This window comes from Eutrigla gurnardus (assembly GCF_963514095.1).
Source record: "Eutrigla gurnardus genome assembly, chromosome: 8".
Lineage (NCBI taxonomy): Eukaryota > Metazoa > Chordata > Actinopteri > Perciformes > Triglidae > Eutrigla > Eutrigla gurnardus.
The window spans coordinates 2,916,976-2,931,923 of record NC_139922.1 but is presented as its reverse complement, the minus strand read 5'-3'; the positions used below and the strand labels follow the sequence as shown (position 1 = coordinate 2,931,923).

The window sequence follows — 14,948 nt, the reverse complement described above, 5'->3', positions numbered from 1 at the left end:
TTTTACACAACTAAAACTATATTACAACTATAAAGTGACCAAGTGTCCATTGTCTATTGTGCCTCCTGCCATCACTGAGAGCTGTTGTACAGTCTGATGGCCAGTGAAAGATGAAAGAGTTCTTAAGTCTGTTGGTGGAGCAGGATTGGGAACCCATCACTGAGCCAGCTCTCCTCACCAGTCTGTCCAGTCGGGCAGCGTCCCTCTTCTTGCTGCTTCCTCCCCAGCAAACCACAGCGTAGAAGAGGACGCTGGCCACCACAGACTGGTAGATCATCTGCAGCAGTTTTTTACAGATGTTGAAGGACCCCAGCCTTCTCAGGAAGTACAGACGGCTCTGTCCTTTCCTGTGGACAGAGTCCATGTTTGCTGTCCAGTCCAACCAGTCGTCCAGCTGCAGCCCCAGATATTTGTATGTCCTGACCACCTCCACATCGACCCCCTCGATGGACACAGGTTGGAGATGTGGTTTCTTCCTTCTGACGTCCTCCACCATCTCCTTGGTCTTGGAGGTGTTCAGCTGCAGGTGGTTGGACCTGCACCACCTCACAAAGTCTTCAACCAGGCTCCTGTACTCCCCCTCCTGTCCATCCTTGATACAGCCAACTATCGCAGTGTCATCTGAGTATTTCTGCATGTGGCAGAGCCCAGAGTTGTACTGTAAGTCAGATGTGTACAAGGTGAAGAGGACGGCAGAGAGCACGGTCCCCTGTGGTGCTTCGGTGCTGCTGACCACAGGGTCCGACGTGCAGTCCTTCAGTCTGACGTACTGTGGTCTCTCTGTGAGGTAGTTTGTAATCCATCTCACCAGGTGTGAGTCCACCCTCATCTCTGTCAGCTTGTCTCTCAGCAGGAGGGGCCGGATGGTGTTGAAGGCGCTGGAAAAATCAAAGAACATGATTCTCACAGCACCGCTCTCCTTGTCCAGATGAGAGTAAGCCCTGTGTAACAGATAGAGGATGGTGTGAGTGTACGTGTGATTGTACGTGGTGTGAGGGTACGTGCGTGATTGTACGTGTGTGTGTGTGTACGTGTGTGAGTATGAAGGTAAATCGACGTCAAAACACTTAGAAAGATGCGCAGCAGCGTGTGTGTGAACGCATGGTTATTTGTTATGCGTGCGTGCGTGCGTGCGTGCGTGCGTGCGTGCGTGCGTGCGTGCGTGCGTGCGTTGTCGTCGTGCGCAGGTTGTATGTCACGCGTAACAAGAAGCTCCGTACATATGAAGCAGCGTGCGCACGTCTGTCTGTCACTGTTTGACAAATGTTGTTACGCGTTCACACGCACGTGCGGTCGCAGATTCTGATGCTGCGCGGCCGGAAGTTGATCTGCTGTGTGCACCTACTCCGCGTAACTTGAACGCGTAATGTAGTTGGCCTGTTCATTTCAGTCAACCAGGGGAGGCAACTACATTACACGCTGTGAGCGTATGTGTGTGAGCGTATGTCTGTACGTGTGTGAGTGTACGTCTGTGATTGTACGTGGTGTGAGCGTACGTCTGATTGTACGTTGTGTGAGTGTACGTCTGATTGTACGTTGTGTGAGTGTACGTCTGTGATTGTACGTGTGTGAGTGTACGTCTGATTGTATGTGGTGTGAGCGTACGTGTGTGATTGTACGTGGTGAGTGTACGTCTGATTCTAAGTGGTGTGAGTGTACATCTGTGATTGTACGTGGTGTGAGCGTACGTGTGTGATTGTACATGGTGTGAGCGTATGTCTGTACGTGTGTGAGTGTACGTGTGTGAGTGTCCGTGGTGTGAGCGTATGTCTGTACGTGTGTGAGTGTATGTTTGTGAGTGTATGTGGTGTGAGCGTATGTCTGTACGTGGTGTGAGTGTTTGCTTCTGGGAGACGGTTAGCACTTAAAGATAAGAGGACAAACAATAAAATCAGCAACAAAGCTTTTCATCAACTGTGTGTGTGTGTATATTTGTGTGTGTATGTGTGTGTGTATATGTGTGTGTGCTGCATGGACAGGCACGGGTGTTGTCCATCTTCCTGCAGTGTAGAGGATATCTATTAATAAGTTCATCTGATTCATCTATAAATACATCTGTCCTTACACCGGCTCGCTGCATAACAAGCTTTGACAGCAGCCAGTTGGGTAAGGCCGTGTGTGTGTTTGTGTGTGTGTGACAGCAGCAGACCATCCTCCAGAGACGAGGAGGGTAATGTAGAAGGTCCTTAAAGCTGCATTCTCTCTAACGATGCAGTCGCTCGTCCACAATACAAATATGCTTACTTCCTTCTCTGGTATTAAAAAATCCAAGATGGTGACGGCCAAAATTCCGAACTAATCCACAAACCAATGTGTGACGTCGCCATGACGACGTCCTCTTCTTACATACAGTCTTTGCCTCAGACCCATGAACTGTGGACCAGACCAGAACCTTTACAATGGCTCCTGGGGCCCCAAACGGGTAACACTAACAGCAGTGTTCACCTGTTTCAGGCTCTTTGATACTTCAGCTGCTGTTTCTCTCCCAAAACAGCAGATGGAAAAGCTTCCTTTTGAACATCATTTGCAACAATGTTCTTTAATGAACCTTGCATAGTGATAGAAGAAGAATCTCTCACTCATCATGATGACCCAAGAGAAGCGTGTGGTGGAAACCGTCCTCGCAGTGCTGCTTAGCGTCTTACGTCTCACAATGCTCATGTTCGCTTGATGCACCCACCCGCTACATTGTGGGTAGAGCAACATGCAGTATAACGAGAGAGGTGGGCTGCGGTCGAATAGTCACGGGTTAAGGAAAGGCGATAGGAGAACTCAAAAGGATTCAGGAAAAGTCGACCGCGGTGCTCAGAGAATCCAACTGGACTTTCACTAAACTACGTCATTAAAATGCTGCTGATGATTGACAGCTGATGATCGGCACCGGTGATTGACGTGCGTCTGCGCTGGAGAAACTACAATAATGGACCAGAAAAGCATCGTCCATTCTCCACGTTGTTGGTTTTATAAACAGCTGGTTCACTGACCGGCTTCAGTTCCAGCAGCTCCTCCTTCCTGTTTGACCGTTTGCTGTATTTACATTTAATTTGTGGTTTTAGTTTAGTTTTTGTCAAACATTTGTAACATGATTTAAATAAAAATATCATTGAATTATTATCACTGTCCACACACATTTATCAACACAATTCCAATTACTATATGTCTGCATGATAGTCGTTGTTAAATATGTAAATGCACATATCGTTTGTTTTCATGAATGGCCGAGGTGTGCGGCACTTTAAATGTTGCTCTCGCAAAGAATTGTGGGTCGGCATGATCTCCTTTCCTTTCGTATAGGAAGGTCCGTTGTATCCTATCCTTATCTCTGTATGGAAGCATTGGAGCTTCTTTTCTTTGCATTTAGAGAATTCAAACGGCTCTTGTCATGGCGGCCACTTGTTTACTTCCGGGTCACTTCTTCAGTTAGGAACCTTCTTAAGCAAAATAGACTATCTCACCGCAGCCCTGGAGTTGGATGGATGGGTGGGTCAAACAAACACAGGACTGTAACCCAGGAGACTGACAACCCCCTCTATAAACACCCTCCTATTGCACCTGTTTTATTGCTTTTACTGTTTCTGATACTAACCAGGTGAAATGCCTTTGAGTAAAGTGCTGTACCAAATGTTGTTATCAGAGCTTCTCCTTGCCATAGCTGCATGTGCTTTTAGTGTCTAGTGCATGTGAGCGTGCCCCACTAGCTAGCTCATAGTGTGCTGCACTTACCCTCATGGTTGAATGCACTTATTGGAAGTTGCTTTGGATGAAAGCATCAGCTAAATGAAAATGTAATGTAATATGGTGTCTTGTTTTCGACTTGAACATGTGTAGATAGGGAAAGCTCAGAGAGACCAAGGGAGACAGGTTGGTGGAGGGAGACCTAGAAGACGAAGAGTTGTAACTTCTGATAAAATAAGGGCCACACTTCTTGACCATGTTGTGGATCTTGGTCTCTCACTGGCGGAAAGGTGAGTCAAAATATGCCGCGAACTGGAGCGTTTAGATAGAACTTTGTGTGTCTGCGTTTAGATAGAACTTTGTGTGTCTGTGTTTAGATAGAACTCTGTGTGTCTGTGTTTAGATAGAACTTTGTGTGTCTGCGTTTAGATAGAACTCTGTGTCTGCGTTTAGATAGAACTTTGTGTCTGCGTTTAGATAGAACTCTGTGTGTCTGCGTTTAGATAGAACTCTGTGTGTCTGCGTTTAGATAGAACTCTGTGTCTGCGTTTAGATAGAACTCTGTGTCTGCGTTTAGATAGAACTTTGTGTCTGCGTTTAGATAGAACTCTGTGTCTGCGTTTAGATAGAACTCTGTGTCTGCGTTTAGATAGAACTCTGTGTGTCTGCGTTTAGATAGAACTCTGTGTGTCTGCGTTTAGATAGAACTCTGTGTGTCTGCGTTTAGATAGAACTCTGTGTATCTGCGTTTAGATAGAACTCTGTGTGTCTGCGTTTAGATAGAACTTTGTGTGTCTGCGTTTAGATAGAACTTTGTGTCTGCGTTTAGATAGAACTCTGTGTCTGCGTTTAGATAGAACTCTGTGTCTGCGTTTAGATAGAACTCTGTGTCTGCGTTTAGATAGAACTCTGTGTGTCTGCGTTTAGATAGAACTCTGTGTCTGCGTTTAGATAGAACTCTGTGTCTGCGTTTAGATAGAACTTTGTGTGTCTGCGTTTAGATAGAACTCTGTGTGTCTGCGTTTAGATAGAACTCTGTGTGTCTGCGTTTAGATAGAACTCTGTGTCTGCGTTTAGATAGAACTCTGTGTCTGCGTTTAGATAGAACTTTGTGTCTGCGCTAAGATAGAACTCTGTGTGTCTGCGTTTAGATAGAACTCTGTGTGTCTGCGTTTAGATAGAACTCTGTGTCTGCGTTTAGATAGAACTCTGTGTGTCTGCGTTTAGATAGAACTCTGTGTCTGCGTTTAGATAGAACTCTGTGTCTGCGTTTAGATAGAACTCTGTGTCTGCGTTTAGATAGAACTTTGTGTCTGCGTTTAGATAGAACTCTGTGTGTCTGCGTTTAGATAGAACTCTGTGTCTGCGTTTAGATAGAACTCTGTGTCTGCGTTTAGATAGAACTCTGTGTGTCTGCGTTTAGATAGAACTTTGTGTCTGCGTTTAGATAGAACTCTGTGTCTGCGTTTAGATAGAACTCCGTGTGTCTGCGTTTAGATAGAACTCTGTGTCTGCGTTTGGATAGAACTCTGTGTCTGCGTTTAGATAGAACTCTGTGTCTGCGTTTAGATAGAACTCTGTGTCTGCGTTTAGATAGAACTCTGTGTCTGCGTTTAGATAGAACTTTGTGTCTGCGTTTAGATAGAACTCTGTGTGTCTGCGTTTAGATAGAACTTTGTGTCTGCGTTTAGATAGAACTTTGTGTCTGCGTTTAGATAGAACTCTGTGTCTGCGTTTAGATAGAACTTTGTGTCTGCGTTTAGATAGAACTCTGTGTGTCTGCGTTTAGATAGAACTCTGTGTCTGCGTTTAGATAGAACTCTGTGTGTCTGAGTTTAGATAGAACTCTGTGTCTGCGTTTAGATAGAACTCTGTGTCTGCGTTTAGATAGAACTCTGTGTGTCTGCGTTTAGATAGAACTTTGTGTCTGCGTTTAGATAGAACTCTGTGTCTGCGTTTAGATAGAACTCTGTGTGTCTGCGTTTAGATAGAACTCTGTGTCTGCGTTTAGATAGAACTCTGTGTCTGCGTTTAGATAGAACTCTGTGTCTGCGTTTAGATAGAACTCTGTGTCTGCGTTTAGATAGAACTTTGTGTCTGCGTTTAGATAGAACTCTGTGTGTCTGCGTTTAGATAGAACTTTGTGTCTGCGTTTAGATAGAACTCTGTGTCTGTGTTTAGATAGAACTTTGTGTCTGCGTTTAGATAGAACTCTGTGTGTCTGCGTTTAGATAGAACTCTGTGTCTGCGTTTAGATAGAACTCTGTGTGTCTGAGTTTAGATAGAACTCTGTGTGTCTGCGTTTAGATAGAACTCTGTGTGTCTGCGTTTAGATAGAACTTTGTGTGTCTGTGTTTAGATAGAACTCTGTGTGTCTGCGTTTAGATAGAACTCTGTGTGTCTGCGTTTAGATAGAACTCTGTGTGTCATTAAATACACATGATAAGATTCCATTATGATTTCTTCAAACTACAAAAATAACAAGCAACGTGCTCGAGGTAGAACACAACAGATGTGAGCTTAAAGGTTCTATAAACTAATGTTTATATACAGTGTGGAAGAAGTACTCACATTTAAGGAAAATTATGTTACTATAGTGTAAACTACTGTTTCAAGTAAAAGTCCTGCATTCAAAATATGAATCAAATTAAAGTACAAAAGTATCATCAAAATGTACTTAAACAACCAAAAGTACTCATTATACAGAATAATATATATTATCTTATTGTATTAATGTGTTCATCACTTTAATGATCATAAAAGCTGGTAAGTGGGGCCTTATTTACTGTATATACTACTGGGTATTTTTTTAATCAAAAATACATCAGCAATTATTAGATTATGATATTTATATCTGTTGATATTACTGCTACTGTTGACACTACTATGTTGATACTACTACTACTACTGTTGACAGGGCCGGCCCAAGCATTTGGGAGCCCTAAGCAGAATTGGATTCCCCACCAATGCAGAGTCATCTGTGATTGACGATTATTGACACAAATGTCACACTATAATGTTACATTATAAATGGTATTAATACAGTGGCGGATGATGAACTATACTGTCCCCCTGGGCACTGATGCATCCCAAGCAGCCGCTCGGTTTGCTTATACCTTGGGCCGGCCCTGACTGTTGATACTACTACTACTAGTGTTGATACTACTGCTACTGTTACTGCTAATACTACTGCTACTGTTACGACTACTACTACTATACTACTACCAACACCAAATGCAGATGGAACCCAAGATCCGGGTCTCTTTCTGCTTAAAAGCCTATTAAGGCAGGTTATTTTCTCCACTGTCGCTGCTCTTCCTCCTGGTGATGTTGTGACTTTGAAATTGTACTCTGGAAATCATGACTGTATTCTAGTCCTGCTCAATGTGTAAAGTGTCCTGAGATAACTTCTGTTGTAAAATTGAATTGAATCATATCTTCCTGGGCAAACGGGCTGAATTGAGTCTGATGAAGATGACTCTGAAACCAAAGCGTTTCACTAAGAGTCAGAAAGCAGCGCTGCTGCGGTGGTTTGGTGTCGTCATCACGCAGCGGAGGAGAGGGGTGGTTGACGCATTCTGCCTCCTGACGCGGTTCATCTCGCGGATGCTGCGACCGAGCTCCTGTGCGCGCGGTCTCTCTCAGTGGCTCAACCCCTCCCCCTCCTCCTCCTCACCACCCCACTCCTCCCCCTCCTCCTCCAAAGATGTCGCATGAGCGTCTCCTCTCACCGTCTCTTTTCTTTCCTCCCGGTGTATTTAACAGTTGATCTAATTCTGTCATATTAGCAGCTCTCTCCACCGGGACCAGCTAGTCCTGGTCTCGGTGACGGACTGACCCCCTCCCTTTAACGGAGGTGTTTAAACCCTCAACCCGGCGCATCCTCACTCTCTCCCTCCCAGCCCCCTCTCTCTCTACCCCCCCCCCCCCCCCCCCTCTCTCTCTCTCTCGCCCCCCTCTCTCTCTCTCTCTCCTCAGTCGCCGCAGAACTCCGCCGACCGACCGTCAGGTGACCGCGCGGAGCGCAATATTCATCAGCACCGTCGTCGTTCATCCCCCGGACTCGTCTAGGCCGCCGGAGCTGCCGCAGCCCCGCTCCCCCTCCCTCTGTACAGCGACTCCCATTCGGTTCGGGACCTTCTCCGCTCCACGCACGCAGATTACCGGGGATTCTACCTCCCCGCTCGCGCGCTGATGTCCTTGAGCTCGGCCTGCACGGTGAGTCGGTGAGTCAGTGCGTGCCCGCGTGCGTGACTGCTATTTACCCCCTGATGTTCATGAATCGCATGCAGCCTCCTACTCGGGGGACGTTCGGGGTGTGAAGCCGGGCCTCGTGCCTCTCCGCGGGCCTGGCCCCGCTACAACAGCAGCCTGTACAGAAGGCACAGCATCATCCCTGGCAGCGTGTGTGCGCGCGCGTGTGAGCCAATGATACATCATGTCTGCGTCCTTCCATCCACCCGTGTCCGGTGTCAGTGATGCGGCGCTGGGAGCTACCAGCTATTGGGTATCAATCGGGTTGCTTGTCTCGGTCACGGCGAGTCGCACCTGCAGCGCGGGAGCCGTGCGAGTGTCAATTTGATCCGGTTATGATCTCTGGCCGGGGGGACCTTCATGAGTCGCCCCGCTCCGGTCGGTGTGAGTCGGGCCGGGCCGGTAACCTTGCGGAGGGACACGGCGGGCATGTGGCGCACCACGGGCTCACTGTTTCTCCGCGCAGTGAGGAGGCCTGCAGTGTTTCAGGACCTCCTCCCGGTGTATGTGATGAGGAGGAGGAGCAGAGGGAGGAAGCTCATCACGTCTGAAGGTGACCAGAAAGGTCGTTTTGTGTGGGAAGCACACTGTTGCATGGAGCTTCCTGCACGGAAGTGCACGGTGTGTGTGTGTGTGTGTGTGTGTGTGTGTGTGTGTGTGTGTGTGTGTGTGTGGATAGTGGCTCATGTGGGACAGAGATAGGACACTGAGATGAGGACGCATCAGTGGACATTAGTCAGTTTTAACTGGGAATTGATTTCCCACTAAGCTGTCAGTTTTATCATCATCACCATCATCATCACCATTTCCATCATCATCATTATCTTTATCACCACCGTTACCATCACCATCATCATCATCACCATTATCATCATCACCATCATCATTACCATCACCATTAACATCATCATCATTACCATCATCATCATCATCATCATCTTTATCACCACCGTTACCATCACCATCATCACCATTACCATCATCATCACCATCATAATCATTACCACAATTACCATCATCACAATCATCATCACCATTATCATCAACATCATCACCACCACCTTCCATCATCACCATCATCATCATTACCACAATTACCATCATCACCACCACTGTCCATCATCACCATTACATCATCACCACCATCATCACCATTACCATCATCATCACCACCACCACCACCACCATCATCATCATTACCACCATCATCATCATTACCATCATCATCATCTTTACCATTACCATCATCATCACCACCACCACCACCATCATCATCATTACCACCATCATCATCATTACCATCATCATCATCATCATCACCACATGGTGGACCACATACGAGATACTGTGTACACAAGAATTACAGCAACAAATAATGCTCACGTACTCATCAAATTTGGTCAAGTGTGTGTGTGTGTGTGGCCTGGCCCAGTCAGAAAGCCTGCAAGTCCCTGCTGGCGCTGACTTGAGTCCTGCGAGAAGGGTCCCGTCTCTGTAGCCTCCTCAACTTTCTTGCTGTCTGTGACAAAGAGACGCTGCCAAAGGGAAGAGAGGCCACTTTCTCTCCAAAATAAAACAATGAACTAGCTCCGCCCCCCAAGGGCCTGATGCAGGATGAATGAGCCGGCCGCTGAAGATGGTGCTGACCTTTTGTCTGACTCTTTTCATGTTCAAACATGTACAGCCAGTACACCCCTCCCCTCTCTACTTTCATTTTGAAAGCAGTGTATGACACATTTCTGTGTGGGTGTGCATGTGTGTGTGTGTGTGTCCGTGTGTCATGGAAGCGATCATATAAGTAATGTCTCTGGGCTGATAGTGTCTTTTTGTGTATTGCATATTTGTGATGCTTGAATCCTGGGGCTAAGGTGGACTGTATGTGTGTGTGTGTGTGTGTGTGTGTGTGTGTGTGTGTGTGTGTGTGTTTGTGTAAGAGTCAGGGAGGCATCACCAATTGTGTAACAAAGTTACATTTATGTAATGCAGGCTCACAAATGCACATGGAAGCAGTAGTCATGGAGGCTGGCTTCTTGAGCGTTATAAAAGCAGACAGAATCAGTGAGGAAGACACGCTGGAAGAAAACGCTCAACTTGGCCAAGTAAATAAATGATGGCAGTAACAAGCAGCAGAGGTATGGCGACACAATGAGGGAGTCAGGAGAGAGGAAGAGGGATATGGTTAAAATAATAAGAAGCGATGAGACAAGCCCGATACTCATAGATACTGATCAATACTGATAGATTATTATAGATACAGAAATATACTGATAGATTCTTGTAGATACTGATCGATACTGAAAGCTACTGATACATACTTATTGATACTGATAGATACTTGTAGATACTGAGAGATACTGATAGAAACTGATAGATACTGATATACTTATAGATACAGAGAGATACTAATAGGTACTGATAGATGCTGATAGATACTGATAGATACATATAGATACTGATAGAAACTGAAACATACTAATAGATACTGATAGATACTGAGAGCAACTGATAGATGCTGATAGATACTGATAGATACTAATAGATGCTGGTAGATACTGATAGATGCATATAGATACTGATAGATACTACTGATAGATACTGTTAGATACTGATAGATACTGATAGATACGGATAGAGACTGAGAGCTACTGATAGATACTGTTAGATACTGATAGATACGGATAGAGACTGAGAGCTACTGGTAGATACTGATAGATACTGATAGATACCAATAGACTCATAGATACAGATATAAACTGACAGTTACTGATATAAACTCATAGATACTGATCCAGGTAGACACTGATAGAAACGGATAGTTACTGATATAAACTGATAGATACTGATCCAGATAGACACTGATAGAAATGGATAGTTACTGATATAAACTGATAGATACTGATCCAGATAGATACTGATAGTTACTGACATAAACTCATAGATATTGATATATCTTGATAGATATAGGAAGGAGAAACCACAATCCACATTGAGACTCTGCTCCTTCTCACTCAAATACCGATTCAGCATTTGTTGTGTCATGTGTGATGCAGAGGATATTTGATTTTTGTATTAGCAGTGGTGCTAAATGCTCATGTGAGGAGAAGCTTGGTTTCACGATAAGAAAAGTTATGAGAAATATTATTGTCACCTTCAACAACAGCAGCTCACTCTAGAGCACAAGCCTTTCATTGGCCAGAACTAATACAACATACACCTGTGATTGTTTTGACATGAAATTTTCATATTGCCCTGTGTCTAATCACACCTATGAGGCATGTGGATCATGTGTCCAACAGTGTCCGTTGGCGGCTGGGCACACCCACTGAGATACCTGGGCCAACCCCTTGCACCCTTAATGAGTGTTAACTATTAACCAATCATGGGTGATGGGCCTCTTTTATCATGAGGTCACATCCTCATGATAGAAGAGTAGTAGTCAGTGGTAACAGTCTGAAAATCTTTCCGGTAATGGTGTTGAAAGCATTATGATGTCACAAATATAAAATAATTATCTGTCCCATAAACCAACTATATGGGCTGTTTAAGTGAACTGTCCACTGTTTTAATGAACTGATTTAATTGTCCATAATTGAAAACAACCTCGATCACACGTGCTTTTAATTATTACTTTTTCCACCTGCTGCTCCTTCACTGAGCTGGTAAAAAAAGCCTAGTGTGCTTACGACTCCAGGTTTTAGACAAGACTTTAGATTAAACTGTGATCAGGAGGTTACATAAGTAACAGGAGCAGTCTCAGCATGGCCTTGTAGACGGAAACGTGCCAATGGAGTTTTCTGCCTGAATTTAGTGAGGGCCAGTTGACTAAACTATACAGCACACAGTGGTGAGTATGATGGCCAGAATTAGTGATGAAACACAGAGCACGGTGGTATCCAGTATCTAATAGATGGAGAGTACAGGATGTCGTATGCACGTAGAGAACATCCCCATAATCCAATACACTTGAGAAAGTAGCCTATCCAAGTTTTTTCCTGGCTAACATGGTGAAGTAAGCCTTGTTTCGATAATAAAATAATACCCTTGGTTTCAGCTTTTCACAAGGTTCACTATGTGAGTTTTATAAGACAGATTCTCTTCCAGTCAAAAACCCAGATACTTCAATTATGACATTTTTCAATTACATCTCCACTTTGAGTGTAGAGGTTTACGTTACTTTTGCTTTGGGACTGTGTCTTAGTACAGGTCATGAATTTGGTTTTCCTTGCATTGAGAGCTAACTTGAGGCCACTTAGTGAGATCTGGAGTTGTTTAAATGCATCCTGAAGCTCCTTAACGGCTTGACACTGGTACCCCTTTTCCACCAACGCGAACCTCGTTCAAGAACCGGGCCGGTGCCCGTGCTGGTTCGCAGTTGGTTCAACTTGTGAACCTTCTGAGAACCTGTTTGCGTTTCCACCGGCTGGAGAGCCCAGAGAGCCACGTCATTATGTCACTGTATACATCTGAGGTTTCCCCGCAGCGCTAATTTCAAGCATAGCAGACATGTCACTTCAGAAAAAGTGTTTATTTTGGCAAATATTACAATAACAATAAAATACACAAAATACTAAAATCACAACATTTTTTAAAGTGTAGAACAGTGTGTGATCAATAGATCGGAGTGTTTGATGTTTAGTCATCTGCAGGTTGGACCTCCGTTCAATATCGCCAATGTCCGACAGTAGGTTGGTAGTTAGTAACATTTAGTGAGCCAACGGCAGTCAGAAAGTGGCATGCTAACGTTGTTGTTAGCAATATCACGCTAGCTGGCTAGCTAGCCGGTCAGCTTACATTACCCGAGGAAGCAAAGCCACTAGTTGCTGCTGTTACACACGTAATCACTAGCTTGGTAAACTAAACAGAAATGTGTCGTTAGTTTGCAACGAGGTGAAACATTTTAAAAGTGAAACTTACCGGGAACAGTAACGTTAGTAAAACTCCGCATATTTTCCCCCGTCGCCTCGAGCGTTAACCCCGTCCCCAGCCCCTGACGTAGGTTTGCGAACGGTTCTAGACCAGCAAAGAGTTGGGGTCGCTCTGGAACCAGTTTTCCTGGCCAAGAGCCGGTTCTTTGTCTGTGGAAACAGGAAGAACTGGTTGGCGATTGGGCACCGGCTCCGAACCGGCCCTCAAAATGCCTCGGTGGAAAAGGGGCATGGGAGGGGGCAATTGAGTATACCACAGTGTCATCCGTGTAAAGATGCAGTTTAGCAGTTTGTTTTGTTGTATTGTACTGTTATTTATAAATAAAGAGAATAAAATTGGGCCCAAAATTGAACCTTGGAGGACACTGTTGGATATTTGTAAAAAGTTTTTGAGACCATCCATAAAAGCATGTTGAGTGCACTCTGTTAGGATGTTTTTGAACCATTTTAAAGCTGGGACCCCTACTCCAATATCACTTCATCTATTTTGCAGCAGTTCATGGTCTACAAAGTCAAATGCTTTTGATAGGTCTACAAATACAGCAGCACAATGTTCCTTTTTGTCCAAGGCATTGACAATATCCTTTATTACCAATGTAGTTGCTGTAACACTACTGTGCCCTGCTATAAAATCCGACTGCATATTATTATCTGACAAAAATTGTTTTAGTTGGTTGTTTACTTGAGTTTGCCAAATTTGTTAACAGCCTTACATTAGAATCCAGATCCAGTAAGGTTGCTGCTCGGGGTGCTGCATGTGTTCATCAGATCCACCTGTCTGAGCTGTTTCTACTGCACTCTTCTGGACAGATATCATGCTAGCTGTATACAGTTATTTCAAGACTTAAGAAATTCACCAGTCTGCAGTTTGGCAATCTACAAATGGAAAGTATATCAGACAATCAGGATCAGGATAATGTGAGAATGTCTGTACATCAGCTGAAACTGTGTAGAAGGTGGGTGATGCAAAAGGACAACGACCAAAAACACTGGAGCAAATCCACAACAGAATGACTTCACAAAAACGAAATCCGCCTTTTGGAGTGGCCAAGTCAGAGCTCAGACCTCAACCCAATAGAGATGCTAGGATTGACTTGAAGAGGGCCAAACACATGAGACGCCCAAAGAATATGACAGAGCTGAAGCAGTTCTGCCAGGAAGAATGGGCTAAAATTCCTCCAATGATGTGCAGGTCTGATCCACAGCTACAGGAAGCGCCAGGTTGAGGTTATTGCTGCCGGGGGGGCCGGGGGTCAACCAGTTATTAATTCTAAGGGTTCGCTTACCTTTTTAACTGCAATTTTGAACGTTAAATGTGTGTGTTCAATAAAGACGTGAAAGATCAGATTTATTTCGTTTTATTATTTTAGACACATTATGTTTGTTAATACCCTTGACTTTTTTTTGTTTTGTGTTTGTTTGTTGTTTCGTTCATATATGTATGTATGTATATATGTGTGTTTCTAAAATCGGCATTATCCTCAAAAATCCCATATGGGTCTACTTCAAGTCATACTGTGTTTATTTCTCTCTCTTAGGTCCTGCTGTTGCAGCAGTAGCTATCTCTGAACTGGATCCACTTCCTGTCTCTGGTTTATCAGCTGCCTTTCCATTGCCTGTCCATCATCACTACATCCCTGTCCATAAGTCCCTCTGTCCATGGATTGGCCGTGATCCCGGAGGGAGGGGGATAGATACGAGTAGAAGAGGAGTCGATGGAAAACAAAGCTGGATTCATTTAGATGTCACGCTTTTGAAGAGCCCCTGCTTGCTGTCCTCGACCCCCCTCACCCTGCTCCTCCTCCAGTTATGGAGAATTAAAGGAGCAGTGGGAGGCCAGGCCAACATAGTGAGGAGAAATACATAAACCACCACACCCATCATAGCCCTTCAATGAAATGAATACAAGGGTTTAGGTGTATGAATATAATTACACTTTCTTCAGTAAGAAGACAAGCCGAACCAAGATAGTTAGTGTTGAGCACATGAACAACCCTCCACCAAGCAAAGCAAAGAGGAACTGAGTTCAGGACGGACTCCAGAGAGAAAGACAACTGACATGTCAACAACCGCCACGATGGGGGAAATGGCGAA

At 44.6% G+C, this 14,948-nt stretch overlaps 1 protein-coding gene and 1 long non-coding RNA gene across 5 annotated transcripts in view; one reads left to right on the top strand and one right to left on the bottom strand.

Annotated features, from left to right (window-relative positions):
- The window catches only part of LOC311017226, a 159,487-nt gene that overhangs the window by 8,293 nt on the left and 136,246 nt on the right, over positions 1 to 14,948 (bottom strand). The gene's annotated exons all lie outside the window — the stretch shown is intronic.
- Positions 7,755 to 14,948, top strand: part of atp2b3b (ATPase plasma membrane Ca2+ transporting 3b) — an 82,428-nt gene continuing 75,234 nt past the window's right edge. The window contains exons 1-2 of one of the 4 annotated variants that reach the window (XM_084015370.1): positions 7,755 to 7,893; positions 14,393 to 14,948. The exon at positions 14,393 to 14,948 is cut by the window's right edge and continues 209 nt beyond it. In XM_084015370.1, the coding sequence (XP_083871496.1) occupies positions 14,914 to 14,948 (35 nt within the window). In that variant the 5' untranslated portion in view covers positions 7,755 to 7,893; positions 14,393 to 14,913. Of the gene's footprint in view, positions 7,894 to 14,392 lie in introns of those variants that run through there. The other 3 variants (XM_084015371.1, XM_084015372.1, XM_084015373.1) reach the window with 3 other exon arrangements.